This window comes from Dendrobates tinctorius, unplaced genomic scaffold (assembly GCF_039654945.1).
Source record: "Dendrobates tinctorius isolate UK_male_01 unplaced genomic scaffold, ASM3965494v1 ptg000025l, whole genome shotgun sequence".
NCBI classification, from domain to species: Eukaryota; Metazoa; Chordata; class Amphibia; order Anura; family Dendrobatidae; genus Dendrobates; species Dendrobates tinctorius.
The window spans coordinates 3005905-3027013 of NW_027361693.1; the positions used below are offsets into that span (position 1 = coordinate 3005905).

At 42.1% G+C, this 21109-nt stretch overlaps 1 protein-coding gene across 1 annotated transcript in view; it reads left to right on the forward strand.

The window, feature by feature from the left end:
- MYO10 (myosin X) overlaps positions 1-21109 on the forward strand; it is a 254463-nt gene that overhangs the window by 144473 nt on the left and 88881 nt on the right. The window contains exons 6-15 of the mRNA XM_073569433.1: positions 1870-1994; positions 2303-2316; positions 2413-2497; positions 8977-9080; positions 11885-12014; positions 12116-12234; positions 17014-17160; positions 17738-17838; positions 17929-17995; positions 19075-19167. Of these exons, the coding sequence (XP_073425534.1) occupies positions 1870-1994; positions 2303-2316; positions 2413-2497; positions 8977-9080; positions 11885-12014; positions 12116-12234; positions 17014-17160; positions 17738-17838; positions 17929-17995; positions 19075-19167 (985 nt within the window). The remainder of the gene's footprint in view (positions 1-1869; positions 1995-2302; positions 2317-2412; positions 2498-8976; positions 9081-11884; positions 12015-12115; positions 12235-17013; positions 17161-17737; positions 17839-17928; positions 17996-19074; positions 19168-21109) is intronic.

Sequence of the window (21109 nt, forward strand, 5' to 3'; positions counted from 1 at the left end):
GTAGTGTCGGGCGCAGGAGGGATATAGCGGTGTCGGGCAGGCTGGCGCAGGAATAAGTGGAGGACACCAGGGCATGTAGTTCCAAAGCTTTACTCACAGTCTGTTGTGGTACAGGTGGCCGCATCTGTGCCGTGTCCTCCGGGTCAGGAGCTCAGCCAACTTCCAGGCAAGATGAAGTACTCCTTTCCAACACTCCGCTAACATATATACCTTTTCTGAACGTCTCCCTCTTAGCGCCTTTGAGTGAAGTACTTACAGTACTGAGTTACAATGGAGTTCCTCCTGTCAGATGTTCCTATGAACTCTACTTGTACGGCAGACAGCTGTAGCCTACTTCGGGGACTCCTTACTCACTAAGTCCCGGCTCACTATCGTTGCTGTTGTGCCCCCAAGTCTTGTGTGGGAATAAAGTATTTACAGCTTCCTATTCCTTCGGTGTCTGCTGCAGGACCATTAGTATCCGTACAACCTCGGGGACCGGACCCCGGCCTTGCACTTAGAACTTGGAAGGGGTTCTCTTCTAACCCGGATTCCACAGTACTCTTCTACTCCTTGCGTTCCGTACTAATCCTTCTTACTTATGGAGAATCAGGCTTTCTTAAATGTCTCTTTCCTGTGCTAGCAGACCCAGGTCACTGAGGCCTGCTGCAGCACTTCCATCAATCCATCCCTCTCTCAGGGATCTCTCCACTCTACTCAACTCTCTCTCCTCCTGTCCTATCTTCTTCCCTCTCTTTTTATATAAACTCAGCTCCACCCACCTCCCAGCACGTTTCGTGTTCCAAGCAGGGAGCCACCAAGGGGTGCTTTGCTACACTCCAAGCAGGCAGCCGCCGAATTTGCTTTGCTACACTACTTTGTGGTGTGGGGTGCAGTTGTTGGAGTGTGGTCAGGTGTCTCCACCTTACCTGGATGGTGGGGTACCACACCTCAGGGGGAGATGCAGTACCTCTGTGGCGACTGAACCCTCAGGGGTGCCACACTTCCCTTTCTGGAGACTTAGTTGCTTTATAGTGCTGAGCTAGTATGCGTGTTACTTGATATTTCCGAGCATGCTCGGGTGGTCTCCGAGTATTTTGGCGTGCTCGGAGATTTAGTTTTTGTCTGCGCAGCTGCGTGATTTACAGCTGCTAGACAATCTGGATACATGTGGGGATTTCCTAACAAACAGGCAATCCCCACATGTATTCAGGCTGGCTAGCAGTCATAAATTATGCAGCTACGGCGACACAAACTAAATCTCCGAGCACATCCAAATACTCGGAGATCACCCGAGCATGCTCAGGAAAACCCGAGTATACTCGCTCATCACTATTGCTTTATCCTCTTTTCCAAACTTTCTTCTGCCATACACAATCCCCTTCTTCCCCATCGCCCTTTCTGCTGCTATCACTATCATAAAGAGAAGTGATGGTCTCTCTCTGCTGTATAAGAAGCAGCTGGACAGCTATGTGAAGGAGTTGCTCAGGCTCTACAAAAGGAAACTTGTTTAACTTTACATTGAAGAAGCATATTAACAAAAACATATTTCAGTGTAAAGGTTACTACAACCTTTTACTTGTGCACATTTTCACATTGTACCAAGTTTAATACAGCTTTCATTGAAATTTTGATCTCTTTGACATTGCTTTTCTAGGCACAGATGCAATATTAACCTCAGAAAGGTGGAGACAAAGATGGAATGCAGGAAACTAATTGTACAAATAGATTTATAGTCATCAGTGGAGGTCATCGTGTAGTTGCTATAAATATGTTTTGCATGTAAAAACAGATTTCTGATTAAGACATTGCACAATATTTTATTTAGTCATACTCTGCTGTTTATAGATGCAACATAAAATCCATTTATTTTGCCTTTGTGTCTCGTAGTCCAATCATGGAAGCCTTTGGGAACGCGAAGACTGTGTACAATAATAACTCAAGCCGTTTTGGGAAGTTTATTCAACTCCATATATGTCAAAAAGGACACATTCAGGGCGGACGTATTGTAGATTGTATCCTTTCACGGCAACATAATGGCGCCTTTTAAATTCGTTTCTACTTATTATACTGTCAAGAACAAATTAAACATAATTTCCTCTAGATGAATGCCGCTTATCACCTCTAAACAAGAGAGAAATAACGGCACTTGTACTGATTAATATTAATATAATAATTAGGATTGTTTCTTGTGTCAAGATGTCAGCCTTGTATTTATAAAGTGAAGAATAGTTTTCAGCCCTCTTAAATGTATGCACAGATAATTTCTACATTTCTTGGTCGTGGGTTATGACTCTTTAACTCCTTTGTTCTCGTAATGAAGATTTATTAGAAAAGGTTAGTGAGTTGGTGCCACTTATTGCATTATTTTCTCACTCTTCAAGCGTTGATGATTGACAAATGAATTGAGGCCTTTCTTTTACCTCTTTGTAGAATCGAGTTGTGCGGCAGAACCCCGAGGAGAGGAATTATCACATATTTTATGCACTGTTGGAAGGAGCCGGGAAGGAAGAGAGAGGTATTAATCCATTAGGCTTTGGTGAAATGGCCTTGATGTTCATTTATTAGTCTTGGATGTTATTTTTACGTTTTCTGCTGCGTTACTTTATCGTTCTAAGAGACCTTTTGTTCACCAAGTGGAAAGCAAGTACGGAGTCTTGGAAAGGCAACTTCTTCACACGGCTGAAATATGTTGGCGCTGACTTGTAAACTTTTTAGACAGAGTACCTACAGTATCTCAAGAGTTGGTCGAATGGCCCTACAAATGTACTCCATGATAGACAGATTTTCCTTCCCTTCCCACGTAAACAGCTGTCTGTCCAGGTGTGCGAGCTAGGAGAATGGACCTTGCCCACAACTTGTTTCTTAATATTTATATTTCGAACGTAAAGATGCATTTTTATGCTTGAAAAGTGTTTAAGTAAAAAAAATAAAAGTCTTTTGGAGGATCATAACAAGTCACCCATATTAACTCATTTAGCTCAGTAAACCCCAATCATGTCACAGTATGGGATAATAGAAGTAATACCACAAATAACAACCACAGCAAAGAAGAAAGCAACAAGTTACGAGTAATTTACTTTAACCTAACAATTAACTGGACCATGATTCAGAAAACGGTAATGTGTCATTTTACGTGGCTCCAGCCGTGTCGCCTTTTGTGTCAAATTGCAATTATATAGATTTTCTACATCAAGATATATTACTGCATTGTGCTATGTGCGCCATGTTAGGAAATGCTACACCTGTACATCTGCACTTATGGAGCTTTAGACCAACATATCGTTTTCTAAACCCCATTTCCAATTCTTAGCATTATCCCTAACTGAATCATACCTGTGTGTAGATAGGCCCCCTTTTCACTAATTTGGAGGTCTGTGTTTCACGTACATGTTGTATCTGTGGTTTACATGCATAGAACAAGCACCCATTATAAACGATGGTGCTATGCACACGTCCATGCCTTTTTGTGGGCCATGTGTTTGTGCAAAAATCACCAAGACATGTCCATTTTTTACCGGCATCATTGATGAAAAGTACTAATACAAGTCTATGGATCCATGAAAATCGCATGGAACACACGGACAGCATCGGTGTACAATCCATCATCGCTCCGTGATTGCAAAGGATAGGAGAAGCTTTGTCATCTAATTATATATTTTTTATCTGTCTTTGAAAAACACTGATCAAAATCTTATCCAAAACACTGATTACACTGGTACGATTTTTTTTGCGTATGTGAGCAAACAGGGACATCTGAATGAGGCCATAGCTGTAGGGTCCCATAGCAGATGTTATTATAGTTAACTTTATATTTATAGGGGCATTTCCATCTCATACCTTTAGGGAATATCCACAGGCTATGCTATAAATTTATAATAAAATAATGGGTCCCACTAAAGGTACCTGCATATAACTCAAGAAGGTTGCTCTTCTGACAACTTCTGCACTGCCCGTAGCACCTGATGGGCCCCCATTGTCGAGATAGAAGTTGGTCACATTGATGTGACCCGCATCTATGATACATTTATTTTTGTGGACTACCCATTAAGTGACAGGTTTTTCAAGTAGTTTTTGAAATATTCCAGATTGCAAAATTTGAATATAACTTTAAATTATAAAAACCATAATGTAACCTAATTCTTCAAATGATAAAATTGGTGACGATAATTTACTTACACATTAAAAAATGTTATAATTATTTGTTTAGTCGTATTTTATTTACCTATCCATTAAAAAATAAATATATGTTTTCCACTCTAAATTTCATATGCGTGTGTGTCCAGTAGAAACACGTAGTCTGGATTGCTTCCTCTGTGCTATTATTCATACAGTGGAATTTGCAAAACAGCAATAAAGCCATCAAATATCAGTAAATACAGAAATAGAGATACCGAGCACAGGAAGTTTTCTAGAATTTTTTTCTATTTACGGCAGAATCAAGAGAGACATAGAATGTACGCTTACAGTTAAGTTAATGGGGATCTGTCGGCAGGTTTTTGACATCTATTTTTCCGACTATAAGATGCGCCAGACCAGAAGACACACCCAGATTTTAGAGTAGGAAAATAGAAAAAAAAATTAAAGCAAAAATGTGGTCAATTCTGAACTAAAATCCCCCATCCTGGTATATATATGTCCCCAATCCAGGTATACATGGCCTACTCATCACCATCCAAGTATACATGGTTCCCTCATCCCTATCCTGGTATGTGTGGCCACCTCCACCCTATCCTGGTGTGCATGGCTCTCTCATCCCAATCCTGGTATGTATGACCCCCATCCCAATCCTGATATGCATGGCCCCAATCAGAAAAACATTAAAAAAACATAAACCATTCTACTTACCTTCCATGTGCTGCTTATAAGTAGAGGATATCTGCCAGAATACTCACTGCTCCCCACACCCGGGACTATGGGCATGTGCAGCAGTGAATATTAATTTCTCTTTAATATCAGGCACACTGTTAGCTGCAGCCGCTGGCTTCCTGCTGCTGGGCGATTATGTGTGCCCGCTACTAAAGAGAATGAATATTCACTTCTCGCCACTCCTGTGGGCTTGGGGAGTGATGGATATTCACTCCCTTTAATATCGGACGCACGTGATTGCCCAGCGCTGCAGGAAGCCGGCGACTGCGGCTACTGTGCCCGCTATTAAAGATCAATGAATATTCACTGCTCCCCACACCCATGGGAGTGCAGAGCAGTTAATATCCCTTTAGTAGTGGGCACACATGATTGCCAAGCTGTTGCAGGAAGCCGGCGGCTGCGGCTAACAGTGTGCCTGCTATTAAAGAGAAATGAATATTCACTGTCCTACATACCCATAGTCCCTCCCACCTCTTGACGCCGGTTTGAGCGCATAGAGGTGGGAGGGACTATGGACGTAGGGAGCAGTGAATATTAATTTCTCTTTAACAGTGGGCACAGGAGTTAGCTGCAGCAGCCGACTCCTTCCTCCTGTGACCTAGTTCTCCGCTGCTGCCGCTCCCCCACCTCCCCATCCACAGCCACAGCAGGGACATCTGGACTATAAGATGCATCCCCCGTTTTCCTTCAAATTTTTGGAAGAAAAAAATGCATCTTATAGTCTGAAAAAACATGGTAATCTAAGAGCAGCGTTATGTAGAGATAGCGATTCTAACAATGTACCACTTACTGGGCTGCTTGTTGTAGTTTTGATAAAATCACTGTTTTATCAGAAGGAGATTATTAGTAGAGAACTATAAAACCTTTAAATAATAGAGTGACACACTGGCGCTAGTCCACTTGGCCCAGAAGAAAAAATTGGGTGTTCCCAGATGCTGCTGGTGATTGACAGGTTCTGTGCTAATACCTGCTAAAAAGAGACAAGCTTAAAATAGTAAATACACCGCGCTATACTGGGAAAGACAAGGGTTAATATTAGACTACTCACTTGATAATGTATAGAAAAAACAAGATGTCCTGGAGGCTGGTTGCCTGGTCTTGGAAATATGGATGGCTGGCGCAAAAAGTGGGATGAATAGATGAATGAATAAATAAAGCCTATTTTTTTTTGTTTTAGAAAATAAGCTACTCACTTGCTAGTGTATAGAAAAAACGTAATGTCCTTAAGGCTGATCGCTTTGTCTTGAAAGTGTAAGTAGCTGCCAATAAAGTGAATGAATAAATAAACAAGTAGAGTACGCTTATCTTACAAAAAGGGGGGGGCAACCCCTTAAGGGTTAAAAGAGATTCTGCTAGACTAGACTTACTTATTAATGAATTCGACCATGAGTGCATCCAACCTTGGAACTGTTACTGGGATATTGGCTGGCACATGTCCCCTAATCCTGGTTTAAATATAATTACTAATAAAAAAAAAAAAAAAAATTTGAATATCAGAAAAAAAAGCCAAAAGGTACCAAGGAATAATGATAGATGGTTCGGGTGGAGGCTGAGGCTAACCTTGCCGCATGCTTGTGGCTGAATATCCTTAGATAAATCAAGAGCACCTGGTACTAGACTGTTATATGCAGAGGCAGACCTGTGACATAGATGAGGGTTAGAGGAGGATTGTGCTCGTTGGTATAGTGCAGGGAGGGGTGGCACTTACTTGGAAGCTGGTGGTCGGTGGTGCAGTCAAGCGTGCTAGATGGGGTGGGTGATGGCCGCTGCTGCTGGGCAGTGAAGCAGTGCGGATCGCCACTACCTCACGTGCTCCGGCCGTGAGCGACGCTGAGGAGGTCGGCGTGTGGTGGGGGCAGGGTGTAGCGTGACGTCACACTGGGAAAGGACGGTGGCTGGCTAATGGCACAAAACCAACGCGTTTCGAGAGAACGTCTCTCTTCATCAGGGTTGTGCCTGCCACTGCATAGAGCGTCCTTATAAAGTATCCTGAAACCCTGCAAAGTAATCACCTGACCCACAGCTGCCTGATAAGAAAGCCTCATTATATAAAAGGGAATGAATTATGAGATTAAGAAATACATAAATAAAATATGCATATGGTGTAACCTTTATTTATTAAGATAATTACATTTTTGATCTGCCCATAAACGAAAAACAGGGCTTTTTGAAATATGCACATTTTTACTTTTTATTTTAATTTTAATCTTTATATTTTTTCCTATTTTTAGTATTATTCTTGATATATATATATATTTTTTTATATATATATTTGCATTCTCATTTTTTAATCTATTTTAATTATCTTAATAAATAAAGGTTACACCATATGCATATTTTATTTATGTATTTCTTAATCTCATAATTCATTCCCTTTTATATACACATATTCTCTATGTCCATTCATTTGGATTCAGTCTCATGCAACCTCTACTTGTTTTAGGGTTAAATGCAGACTCTGCAATCCTTCCCTCCTCCCTTTCTGATTCTCACTGAATCCACAATCTCTCCTTCCTAATGGTCAAATTCATTAATAAGTAAGTCTAGCAGAATCTCTTTTAACCCTAAAGGGGTTGCCCCCCCCTTTTTGTAAGATAAGCGTACTCTACTTGTTTATTTATTCATTCACTTTATTGGCAGCTACTTACACTTTCAAGACAGAGCGATCAGCCTTAAGGACATTGCGTTTTTTCTATACACTAACAAGTGAGTAGCTTATTTTCTAAAACAAAAAAAAAAATAGGCTTTATTTATTAATTCATTCATCTATTCATCCCACTTTTTGCGCCAGCCATCCATATTTCCAAGACCAGGCAACCAGCCTCCAGGACATCTTGTTTTTTCTATACATTATCAAGTCAGTAGTCTAATATTTGTCTTTCCCTGTATAGCGCGGTGTAATTACTATTTTAAACTATAAAACCTGCTGCCATGTAGTCCTCCATATTAATGAGCTCTGTATAACCCCTCTACCACTACTGACTGGCCGCTTTCTGCCTATGCACAGTGTACAGAGAAATGTTCCAATCAGTGCTGGGGCGGGGTTATTCAGCATTTAGAGAACAGGAAGTAGATAAAATAGGGATTTTATCAAAACTGCTCAAGAAGTCCAGTAAGTGATTCATTTGAAATCAGGGTCTCTGTCCCTTCATCATGCTGCTCACAGATGTTTATTTCCTTAAAGTATATTCGATGGCTCTCGACATGTTTACATTGCGACTTCCATTCTTAATTTAAATCACATCCCAGTACCGGCTTTGTCACATCCTTTTTGAAGCTGAGTTACTACTAACGGCCCCTTCGTGAGGCAGGGTAATCAGGAAGTCCAAGGTCAGATACCAAGAGGGTGTACAGAGGGGCAAGACAAAGGCTTGGTCAAGTAACAGTCTGAGGTCAAGTACCAGGAGGGTATGTCAAGATAAGGGGATAAGACAAACGGATTGTCAGATCCCAAGTCCAGGGTCAGGTGCATAATATCAGAGAGCGTCAAGAGCAAAAGGGATAACACACACAAATCCTAGGTGGAGCAATAAGATCAGGGAACCAGACCCAGAGCAAACATACACCATACAAATCAACGCCACAGTTGACTGCTGGTCTGCTTATAGCCAGCTAAATAGAATAATAATTAATTACATGAGGCATCTGCAGGAACGCCAGCAGGCTAGGCCAGATTGAGCAGCAGGACTGTCAATCCAAATGCTGACAGCCCAGCACGCCTCAGAATCAGATTGGACAACTGGGCTGTCACTCACAAAACCGACAGTCCAGCACACTCCAGATCCTATAGTGCAGCTGAGCTGTCACTCACAGTGTCCCTAGGCCACAGTGAATGATGAAACCGTCACAAACTTAGCATTCAGCACTATTCTCAACAAATCTGAAAACATTGTGATGGAGGGGGAAACTCCAAAGTAAATCTGAACAGAGCCTTAACTGTGCTGTTTTACAGACAGCATCCTGAAAAAGTGTGCTGTTGCTTAGTAACTGGAAAGGTTACCAATGGGTGACACTGGGCAGGTACCACACGTTTGTTGAGAACCAAATGCAAGTTTTTTGGGAGACTTTACCATATCAATTTGCAAGTCTCACCTGTAAATGACCATTCATTTCTGTGTTTTCCCACAGAGGCTTTTTATTTATTGCATCCAGAGAAATACCACTACTTGAATCAGTCCGGATGTATCAGAGATGAAACCATCAGTGACAAGGAGACCTTTCATGAAGTAAAAGTAGGTTGACACATGACATATACAGCCTATTGATGTGGCAAATGATAACTTGGCAATTAATACATTACATACCAATACAGAACAATACCATGATGATGGAAAAAACATTGAAATTGTCAAGTTAATGTTTGGCACATCTGTATGTATATGAGTATACGCATAATAGATACATGTAATGACTGGATAATTTACAAGGGTCTCAGTCAGTAAGGAATAGTCCCTAGAATCATGGTAAATTCAATCAAAGCTTTTAATAAATGAATGGTGCTGTGTTGTAATTACAATAAAACAGTAGGGTATTATTTCAAGAATAAAGGTCAAAAGTGTTTCTTCTATCCGGCCATATTTGTTGCTGCACCGACTGCTGTGGCTCCTTCGTTCCTCCGTATTACCCACCGGTGAGAGTCTGACTGTTGTTTATAGTTAGAAGATCACTTTACATATATTACTGTATGTATTGATTCTAGAGCTGATGTGAATCTATTCACTTGTCCCTTTCCATTCCGACACTACTCTGTGGCCGCTGCACATGTGTGGGAATACCACCTCTTACCTGCCAGGATCCGCGGCTCATTTTTGATTAGCCGGCCTGGCACTATGTCATTGTTGCAGAATGTCGCACATGAGAAGTTGCACTGGACCAACTAATCAATAGAAGAGTCGTGGATGCTCAGGTAAGAGGCGGTTCTCCCGCTCCCGTGCAGAGCCACATACCACTGTCATGGCCGATGGAATGTTATGATGTGTGAATAAATTTGCACCAACTCTAATTGATTCCTATGTTAGAGTATGTTCACATGTCACATTTTTGTTCATTTTTTTCAGCAAATTTTTAACTCACTTTATTACTGATAAGGAAAGAAATGTAATCCTACAGCAGGAATGCAGACTGAACATTTTTAAAAAAAATTTATTCATTTTACTCACCATTTAATGCCATTAATTCCGCAGCGCTTTACAGACATTATTATCACTGTCCCCAGTGGGGCTCACAATCTAAATTCCCTATCAGTATGTCTTTGGAATGTGGGAGGAAACCGGAGTACCCGGAGAAAGCCCACACAAACACTGGGAGAACATACAAACTCCTTGCAGATGTTATCCTTGGTGGGATTTGAAAACAGGACGCTAGTGCTGGAAGGCAGCAATGCTAACCACTGAGCCATCATGCTGCCCATATGTATTTCTAGTTTATCAGATACAAAATTACAAAATGTAGCCAAGCAATGAAGGACAAAGAGAATCCTTGAATAATATCTCAAAAACCAAAACTAAATGCAGATTATACTAATGAATATTCGTAAATATTATCTTATTTTAATCCTTGCACTAGTAACACAGCCTATATATTGCACGGGCATCCTGTTCCTTTTAGCTGGTAATCCGTATCCTTATCTTTAGCACAATCTCTCATTAATGTTACTTTATTAAAATCCTGAATACTGTGTGAATAACATCTTCCACGGTTGTTTATTTTCTTGGATCCAATATTTCTTAATGGTGTTAGATTGCGCTGAGAAGAGATGGCTTCATGACTTACCTGCCAAGGAATGGTGCCTTAATGCCGTTATTTTCCTGAATAAGCTCTTTGGCTTCTGAACATTAATTTGCATTAAACATGTTTAAGAGAAACCGTCATCTTAATTTTTTATTTCATAAATCAATAGTACGTATGAAAATAAGCAACTTTGTAATATATCTGATCAGAGGAATCTGTTTCTGTCTCCACTAGGACTGATGGATCTTTTTCAAAATTCTCCATTCTCGCGTGAAATCTGTATTCAGTGAAGATAGATTGTTATGTTACTGAGAGAAGAGATGGCAGTCACCACTGATAATGCTCTATGTAGATGGAGAGAGAGCAGAGCTCTAGCTCCTTCCTCCTCCTCATCTGTCCGTCTTCATAGAACATTATCAGTGGTCACTGCCGTCTCCTCTCTCAGTAATGTAATTATCTGTCTTCACTGAATACAGATTTTATGCGGTAATTGAGAGTATTGTGAATGGACAGTACAGGTGGAGATAGAAGCAGATTTCTCTGATAAGATCTATTACAAGGTGGCTTAATTTCACACATGTTATTGATTTATGAAATAAAAATTAACATGATAATTACTCTTAAAATTATGTTTTACACACTTTCACAATAGCATTGCCTAACATACCAGGATAACTTTGTACAATGTGTTCTGGACATGCTTAAGTTACTTCATTAGACTGGAAAATATGTAAGAATCTGTCAAACAGGCATATAGGGTATAACCCAGAAGTTAGGAGAAAGCCCTTATGTCTGATGTGATCATCTGTTGACATGCTTTAGATGCTTGTGGCATTTGTGTTCGTCTACATGCTGTACACGCGGCGGTACAAATTCTGAGATCCTCGTTTCATCATCATTAATTGCGGAGGGATGTTCTGCATTACTAGGCATTATTCTGGGTGAGCTCAATCCTATCTACTGTCAACTGATACTTCACCCAAAACTGATCTCGACCCTAACACAATTTAGCTGGGATCTTTCAGTAGAAAGTGAAATCAGTACGAATAAGGACACATAACCAGAACCGTCCAACAGCTCATCTGAGAACTTATCCCCTAGATCATATTAAGTCCAGACATATAATCATATGATCGGAGAGGTCATGATGAGACAATAGATAAGTGTCCCATGGTGTCTCACAAACTGCAGAGATCTGAGACTTATGTTCCTGAATACGATAATTCTAATGTTCACCCGGACCCAAGCTTTATTTTAGACTTTTATTGGTTATTTCTATGATTCTGTAACATTTCCATTTTCGCAGACTGCTATGGAAGTCATGAAATTTAATTCTGAAGATGTCCGTGAAGTTTTTAGGTTACTTGCAGGGATTTTGCACCTTGGAAACATAGATTTTATAACTGCTGGCGGAGCACAAATCTCTACAAAGACAGGTAAGAACCACGTGCTGTATGTGGTATCCTCGGCATTGGTAAGGTGGTGACATTTCTCCTAAAGTGTTATTCATGATGACACGATATTATTTTATAACCAGCACTAGGGCGGACTGCAGATTTGCTGGGGCTGGACTCTGAGCAATTAACGGAAGCTCTAACACACAGATCCATGATCCTCAGGGGAGAGGAGATTTCTACACCGCTCAGCATCCAACAAGTAAGTTCACAACTTATTAGCATGTTTCATTGGGAGGAAGATATAATATAGTTAACATGCTGCAAATCAGGGCAAAATCCAAAAATATGAAACACACTATATTGGAAGGGAAAACCTTGACCAACAAGTGCAGATTTTAAAACCAAATCAGTTGAAGAAGTTTCATGAAAAATCCCTTTAACTCTGTGAAACATAAACTTTAGCCTTCCAGTAAAGATCACATCAGAGATGACAATGTATATATTAGGGGAGGGAACCAAGGGGCTGAAATTGCATGAATTGGGCAGCTCGTGGAAGAGGGTGGATCATAGATACATTTAAAGTGACAGTTTGTTATAGAAAAAAAAAGTTTTTCTCCCATAAACTCTTACTAGACAAGGCACATTTATCTTAGGTGATTTTTCTTGCTGTATAAACCTTCATGTAATTACTGTACCTATCTTGTAGTCAGGGCTGGCGTTAGGGGCAGGCAGACTAGGCTTCTGCCTAAGGCTCCCGCTCGCCCAGGGGCCCCCAGCCAGCCACGCATCAACTATGGAACCCCCCATCCAACTTATCGGCATCATAGACACCGATACAGTTGACAGAAGCATCATTCCCCCTCTGCTTCTGACTCAGCATCAGTTCATCATGCGCAACGCCGTGCCAGCAGTGAGGCCGATGAGACATGCTGCTGAAGCCAGAGCAGCGGGAGAACGGGAAGAGGTGAGTATTGTCTGGGCATAGTAACCAACTGTGGTTAGTTATAACAAATTATAATGATTATATTGCACATAAAAACATTTCACATCATATATTCAACACTACAGATTTGCAACACAAATTAACTAAACGATTACCCAAGTATTGATAGTATTTTATTTTCAACTCATTCAAGAGCCTTTTGATAAACAACATGTGTATCTGTGTATATAACCCTATCCTGTGTGATAATGTCTGCTGAGCTGTGTATCTAATCCTATTTTGTGTTACTGACTGCTGAGCCGTGTATCTAATCCTATCCTGTGTCATACTGACTGCTGAGCAGTGTACCTAATCCTATCCTGTGCGATACTGACTGCTGAGCCGTGTATCTAATCCTCTCCTGTGTGATACTGACTGCTGAGCCATGTATCTAATCCTATCCTGTGTGATACTGACTGCTGAGCTGTGTATATAATCCTATCCTGTGTGATACTGGCTGCCGAGCCGTGTATTTAATCCTATCCTGTGTGATACCGTCTGCGTGTATCTAATCCTATCCTGTGTGATACTGACTGCTGAGCTGTGTATCTAATCCTATTTTGTGATACTGACTGCTGAGCCGTGTATCTAATCCTATCCTGTGTGATACTGACTGCTGAGCTGTGTATATAATCCTATCCTGTGTGATACTGACTGCTGAGCCGTGTATTTAATCCTATCCTGTGTGATACCGTCTGCATGTATCTAATCCTATCCTGTGTGATACTGACTGCTGAGCCATGTATCTAATCCTATCCTGTGTGATACTGACTGCTGAGCCGTTTACCTAATCCTATCATGTGTGTTACTGACTGCTGAGCCGTGTATCTAATCCTATCCTGTGTGATACTGACTGCTGAGCCGTGTATCTAATCCTATCCTGTGTGATACTGACTGCTGAGCTGTGTATCTAATCCTATTCTGTGTGTTACTGACTGCTGAGCTGTGTATCTAATCCTATCCTGTGTGATACTGTGTGCTGAGCTGTGTATCTAATCCTATCCTGTGTGATACTGACTGCTGAGCCATGTATCTAACCCTATCCTGTGTGATACTGACTGCTGAGCCGTTTACCTAATCCTATCATGTGTGTTACTGACTGCTGAGCCGTGTATCTAATCCTATTCTGTGTGATACTGACTGCTGAGCCGTGTATCTAATCCTATCCTGTGTGATACTGACTACTGAGCTGTGTATCTAATCCTATTCTGTGTGTTACTGACTGCTGAGCTGTGTATCTAATCCTATCCTGTGTGATACTGTGTGCTGAGCTGTGTATCTAATCCTATCCTGTGTGATACTGACTGCTGAGCCATGTATCTAACCCTATCCTGTGTGATACTGACTGCTGAGCCGTTTACCTAATCCTATCCTGTGTGATACTAACTGCTGAGCCGTGTATCTAATCCTATCCTGTGTGATACTGACTGCTGAGCCATGTATCTAATCCTATTCTGTGTGACACTGTCTGCTGAGCCGTGTATCTAATACTATTCTGTGTGATACTGTGTGCTGAGCTGTGTATCTAATCCTATCCTGTGTGATACTGTCTGCTGAGCCGTGTATCTAATCCTCTCCTGTGTGATACTGACTGCTGAGCTGTGTATCTAATCCTATCCTGTGTGATACTGCCTGCTGAGCTGTGTATCTAATCCTATCCTGTGTGATACTGACTGCTGAGCCATGTATCTAACCCTATCCTGTGTGATACTGACTGCTGAGCCGTTTACCTAATCCTATCCTGTGTGATACTAACTGCTGAGCCGTGTATCTAATCCTATCCTGTGTGATACTGACTGCTGAGCCATGTATCTAATCCTATTCTGTGTGACACTGTCTGCTGAGCCGTGTATCTAATACTATTCTGTGTGATACTGTGTGCTGAGCTGTGTATCTAATCCTATCCTGTGTGATACTGTCTGCTGAGCCGTGTATCTAATCCTATCCTGTGTGATACTGTCTGCTGAGCCGTGTATCTAATCCTCTCCTGTGTGATACTGACTGCTGAGCTGTGTATCTAATCCTATCCTGTGTGATACTGACTGCTGAGCTGTGTATCTAATCCTATCCTGTGTGATACTGACTGCTGAGCCGTGTATCTAATCCTATCCTGCGTGATACTGGGCTCCCCCTGCAGTCTGTGTCAGAGGGTGGTCTGTGTTGGCACAGTAATAAATTGTGTTATTTCCAGCTTTACAGAAGGACGATAACACCATAGAAATGATAAGAATAATAGGCAAAATTGTTTGGTGAATATATATACTAGATTATGGCCCGATGCTATCGCATCGGGAGGATGCGATAGCATCACACCTCTTGCCATGTTAACCCTCAACACACACACTCCTCAACACACACTCCTCTCACCTTTCACCATCTCCACTCACTCTTTCACTCCACATACGACCCCTTCTCTCACTCCATCTCTCATACTCACGCCGTCATCGCCGCTGCTCCACGATCCCCGACATCTTCTTCCGCCGGCGCCATCCTGGATCCAGACGTTGTCCACGCCGGCGACATGTTCTTGCGGCGACGCCATCTTGAGTATCGTGAAATCCCGCGATAGTCAAGATGGCGTCGCCGGAAGAACATGTCGCCGGCGTGGACGACGTCGGGATCCAAAATGGCGTCGGCGAAATCTCACGAGTTTTCGCCGACGCCATTTTGGATCCCAACGTCGTCCTTGCCGGCGACATGTTCTTGCGGCGACGCCATCTTGACTATCGCGGGATTTCGCCGATCCAATATGGCGTCGCCGGCGTGGAGGACGTCTGGATCCAGGATGGCGCCGGCGGAAGAAGATGTCGGGGATCGTGGATCAGCGGCGATGATGGCGTGAGTATGAGACGGAGTGAGAGAAAGGGTCGTATGTGGAGTGAAAGAGTGAGTGGACGTGAGTGGAGATGGTGAAAGGTGAGTGGAGTGTGTGTGTTGAGGGTTAACATGGAAAGAGGTGTGCAGTGACGTCACCGGTTACAACTGGACGGAAGTTGTTACAACCGGAAGTTGCTTAGGGCATTTATTATTATAGATACTAGATTATGGCCCGATGTTATCGCATCGAGAGGATGCGATAGCATCACACCTCTTGCCATGTTAACCCTCAACACACACACTCCTCTCACCTTTCACCATCTCCACTCACTCTTTCACTCCACATACGACCCCTTCTCTCACTCCGTCTCTCATACTCACGCCGTCATCGCCGCTGATCCACGATCCCCAACACCTTCTTCCGCCGGCGCCATCCTGGATCCAGACGTTGTCCACGCCGGCGACATGTTCTTGCGGCGACGCCATCTTGAGTATCGTGAAATCCCGCGATAGTCAAGATGGCGTCCGCCGGAAGAACATGTCGCCGGCGTGGACGACGTCGGGATCCAAAATGGCGTCGACGAAATATCGCGAGTTTTCGCCGACGCCATTTTGGATCCCGACGTCGTCCTCGCCGGCGACATGTTCTTGCGGCGATCTTGAGTATCGCGGGATTTCGCCGATCCAAAATAGCGTCGGCGCAGGAACATGTCGCCGGCGTGAATGCCGTCGGGATCCAAAATGGCGTCGGCGAAATCTCGCGAGATTTCACCGACGCCATTTTGGATCCCGACGTCCTCCACGCCGGCGACATGTTCTTGCGGCGACGCCATCTTGACTATCGCGGGATTTCGCCGATCCAAAATGGTGTCACCGCAAGAACATGTCGCCGGCGTGGAGGACGTCTGGATCCAGGATGGTGCCGGCGGAAGAAGATGTCGGGGATCGTGGATCAGCGGCGATGACGGCGTGAGTATGAGAGACGGAGTGAGAGAAAGGGTCGTATGTGGAGTGAAAGAGTGAGTGGAGATGGTGAAAGGTGAGAGGAGTGTGTGTGTTCAGGGTTAACATGGAAAGAGGTGTGCGGTGACGTCACCGGTTACAACTGGACGGAAGTTGTTACAACCGGAAGTTGCTTAGGGCATTTATTATAGTAGATATATGCGTTTTGTAGTCATGTGTATAGGATGAAAATAGCATCCCTTGTATTAACCCATATTGTTTCATGTGCTGCCACAGGCAATAGACAGCAGAGATTCCGTGGCCATGGCTCTCTACTCACAATGCTTTACCTGGGTAATCAGGAAGATCAACGGTCGGGTTAAAGGAAAAGACGATTTCAAATCAATTGGCATTCTAGACATCTTTGGATTTGAAAATTTTGAGGTATTGCACATGTCCCTTCATTTTCCATATGTGCCTTTATGATGCTGTTGGTTCTCATCCATTTTCTCCATATACCTCCTGATTAGTAAAGGGATGATAGCATAAAGAGAAGTTCTTACATATTCTTCCTCCAGCACTGTCCTGTTGTATCTATAGGCAGCACAGAACCAGAAAGTAAAAAGTTTGATTCAACTATCAAACTTCAAATGGATATAGCATCTCGAATAATGAGCCTTGTACCATTTGAAAGTTAGAATTTTCTTTTATTATGATACCAATATATTACTTCCTTGGCAGTGAAAGAGTTAAGGCATATGCTCACCCCCTAGACAGCATTTTACACTTATAAATAAACTTTGTACTGTTTAAAGATATTGCATTACTTTTCTTTTGCTGATCACACTTTAAAGCCTGTATTATAATCCAGAGCTGAAATCATAGTTCAGCCGATATGCTTGTCTATAGCATAGCTATACGTAAATTGGACAGTGTTTAAATGTAAGTATACTCTTAAAACAACTGAATGAATGACACATTTCTACGTGTTGCATCTATTTTATCTGGCATTTTGTTTCAGGTGAATCGCTTTGAACAGTTCAGTATAAACTACGCCAACGAGAAGCTGCAGGAATACTTCAATAAACACATATTCTCCTTGGAGCAGCTAGAATACAGCAGGTGAGAGTCAGAGCTCGGTCAACTATAGAAGGCAGCAAACATGCAATACATATTTCTAACATCTTCTTTGTACCTTTACCTTTCCTGTAGAGAAGGACTTGTGTGGGAAGACATTAACTGGACGGATAACGGGGAGTGCCTAGACCTGATAGAAAAGGTAAGTCTGCTGTGAATAAGATGACTATGATCAGCTCATGACATCACTCACTTATTAATGGTGTCATGAATTGCCCAAGGCAATGAGGAAGATGCCCTCACATTTACACCATGTGGGAAAGTAGGTAAATAATAATTTGATTGGTAACGTTTTGTCTGTCTCGGGACAAAAATTTTATTTTAGTTGTTTAGTGATCCCTTTTAAATGTTATAGTTAGCGCAGATTTTGTGACGCTGAGTCACTACTCACAGTTAGTCATGAGGTCCAAGGTCAGATACCAGGAGGACTCATAGTATAGAGGAGTAAGTCAAAGGCGTGGTCTAGAAACAGTCCAGGGTCAAATGCCAGAAGGGACGTCAAAACCAGGGAGTACAAGAAACGGATAGTCAGAGGCCAAGTCCGGGTTCAGATACCTGAAGTCAGAGAGCATCAAAAGCAGAAGGCATAATCCAAGATAATTGTCACAACAGATCCTAGGTCATACACAAGATCAGAAGTCAGACACAGAGCAAGCACACAGCTAAAGCAAAACTACATCTGACAATCTGCTGCTTGTAGCAAGCCTGCTAAATACCTAGCAAATCATTAGAGGACAGGAGGCACCTGGGGAAACACCTGAAGACCAGATTGAGCAGCAGAGCTGTCAATTAAAATGCTGACAGCCCAGCACACCCCAGGATCAGATTGGATGACTGGAGTGGCACTCACAAAACCGACAGTCCAGCACACTCTAGATCCTATAGGGCGCTGAACTGTCACTAACAACGTCCCTAGGCCACAGTCAGTTATGAAACCGTGACACATTTCTTGTTTTTTATGTGAACCACCTGCTCTAACATAGAACATAAGATGGACCCTTCTGTGTGAATGAATGGATATATGAAGACTGCATGGGACTAGCTGGTACTAACAGCATAGTAAATAGGATATTCCGTGCACTGAGAGCTTTCTGCACCATAACTGCTAAACAAAACTTTGTAGATAGATCTCAGACAAGGAAGAGTCAGCGATATTTGTATGTAGGAAGAAGCACCATGGATGACTTCACTGACTTGTTTGCATATATTTTGCCTTACCAGAAACTGGGATTATTAGCTCTAATCAATGAAGAAAGCTACTTCCCTAAAGCCACCGATAGCACCTTACTGGAAAAGCTGCACAACCAGCATGCGGTTAGTTTTACTATTCTGTGTTGGTTCTTTAGCAGATTGCTTATTTGTAATTTGTATAGGGTAATGCTAGGACACGGAGACCATGTGTTAGAAAGAATGGCTAAACCATTCAGGGTCCAACTCCTCATAGAGATCAGGAGAAGCTATGATATTTGTTATGTAAAGTTGTTTAGGCCCATAATTTCTTCTGTACTTTCCTGATGCCTACAAAGGCCTTTGCAGTAGATGGTATCTATGAGTTAGGGGTGAGGGGGTCTTTGCCCCCACATCATGCTGTCTGTAGGTTACTGTGCACAATCCTGCTGACAGTTTCCCTTTAACACTTCTGTAGAAGAAATATGAAAATTGCCTCTTCAGAGAGAAAGAGGACTCTATAGCGCCACCTGTTTCTCTCTGAACAGGCAATTTGCAAATTAAATTTCACATAGGAGCATTGCACGGCGATTAAGCCTCCTTACCTTGACATGCCAGAGCTGGTATGTCACTCTCCACAAGGAGAAACTTTACCACTTAGAACCCTCACTAGAATAAAATAAATTTTACTCCCTAGTGCCACCTACAGGCTGCTACCCCAAAATTCTGTTTTGACCCATTAATCTGAATCTACCATTAAGATGAACACCCCCAAAGGTATATATAGGCATGTAGGTTGGCTTTTTTTTTGTGTAATAGGTTGTAGTTTTTATTGATATAATTTTGGTGCAATATGACTTTTTGATCGATTTTAATTTCTTTATTGGGGGCAGTGCAGCGACCAAAAAGCAGCAATTACAGTGGGTACGGAAAGTATTCAGACCCCTTTAAATTTTTCACCTTTTGTTTCATTGCAGCCATTTGGTAAATTCAAAAAGTTCATTTTTTTTCTCATTAATGTACACTCTGCTCCCCATCTTGACTGAAAAAAAAACAAATGTAGAATTTTTTGCAAATTTATTAAAAAAGAAAAACTGAAATATCGCTTGGTTGTAAGTATTCAGACCCTTTGCTCAGTATTGAGTAGAAGCACCCTTTTGAGCTAGTGCAGCCATGAGTCTTCTTGGGAATGATGCAACAAGTTTTTCACACCTGGATTTGGGGATCCTCTGCCATTCTTCCTTGCAGGTCCTCTCCACTTCCATCAGGTTGGATGGTGAATGTTGGTGGACAGCCATTTTCAGGTCTCTTCAGAGATGCTCAATTGGCTTTAGGTCAGGGCTCTGGCTGGGCCAGAATGGTCACAGAGTTGTTCTGAAGCCCACTAGTTAGCGCAGATTTTGTGACGCTGAGTCACTACTCACAGTTAGTCATGAGGTCCAAGGTCAGATATTATTTTAGCTGTGTGCTTAGGTGCTTGTGCTTCTGGTGGTCCTAAACTTCTTACATTTAAGGACTATAGAGGCCACTGTGCTCTTAGGAACCTTGAGTACTGCAGAAATTCTTTTGTAACCTTGGCCAGATGTGTGCCTTGCCACAGTTCTGTCTTTGAGGTCCTTGGCCAGTTCCTTTGACCTCATGATTCTCATTTGGTCTGACATGCACTGTGAGCAGTGAGGTCGTATATAGACAGGTGTGTGCCTTTACAAATTAAGTCCTATCAGTTTAATTAAATACAGCTGGACTCCAATGAAGGAGTAGAACCATCTCAAGGAGGCAACCATAAGAAAAAGACCGTATATATATGTGCACACCTACATGTAAAGTGTAAAAAACATCTTTATTAACAACAAGAGAACATGCTAAAAACAATAAAAACTAAAAAATCACAGCACCCCCTATTGCAAATAGTGTCCATGTAGATACAATACAAAATGCAATATCATGGGACCCAAAAGATATGTAGCTGTGTATAGATACAATTGATAATGACAAAAAGGTTAGTGAAGCATAGGATACAAAGATAACATGCCCTATTACATATTATGGTCAAAATAAATACATAATGTAGGCAGATCCCATAGACATA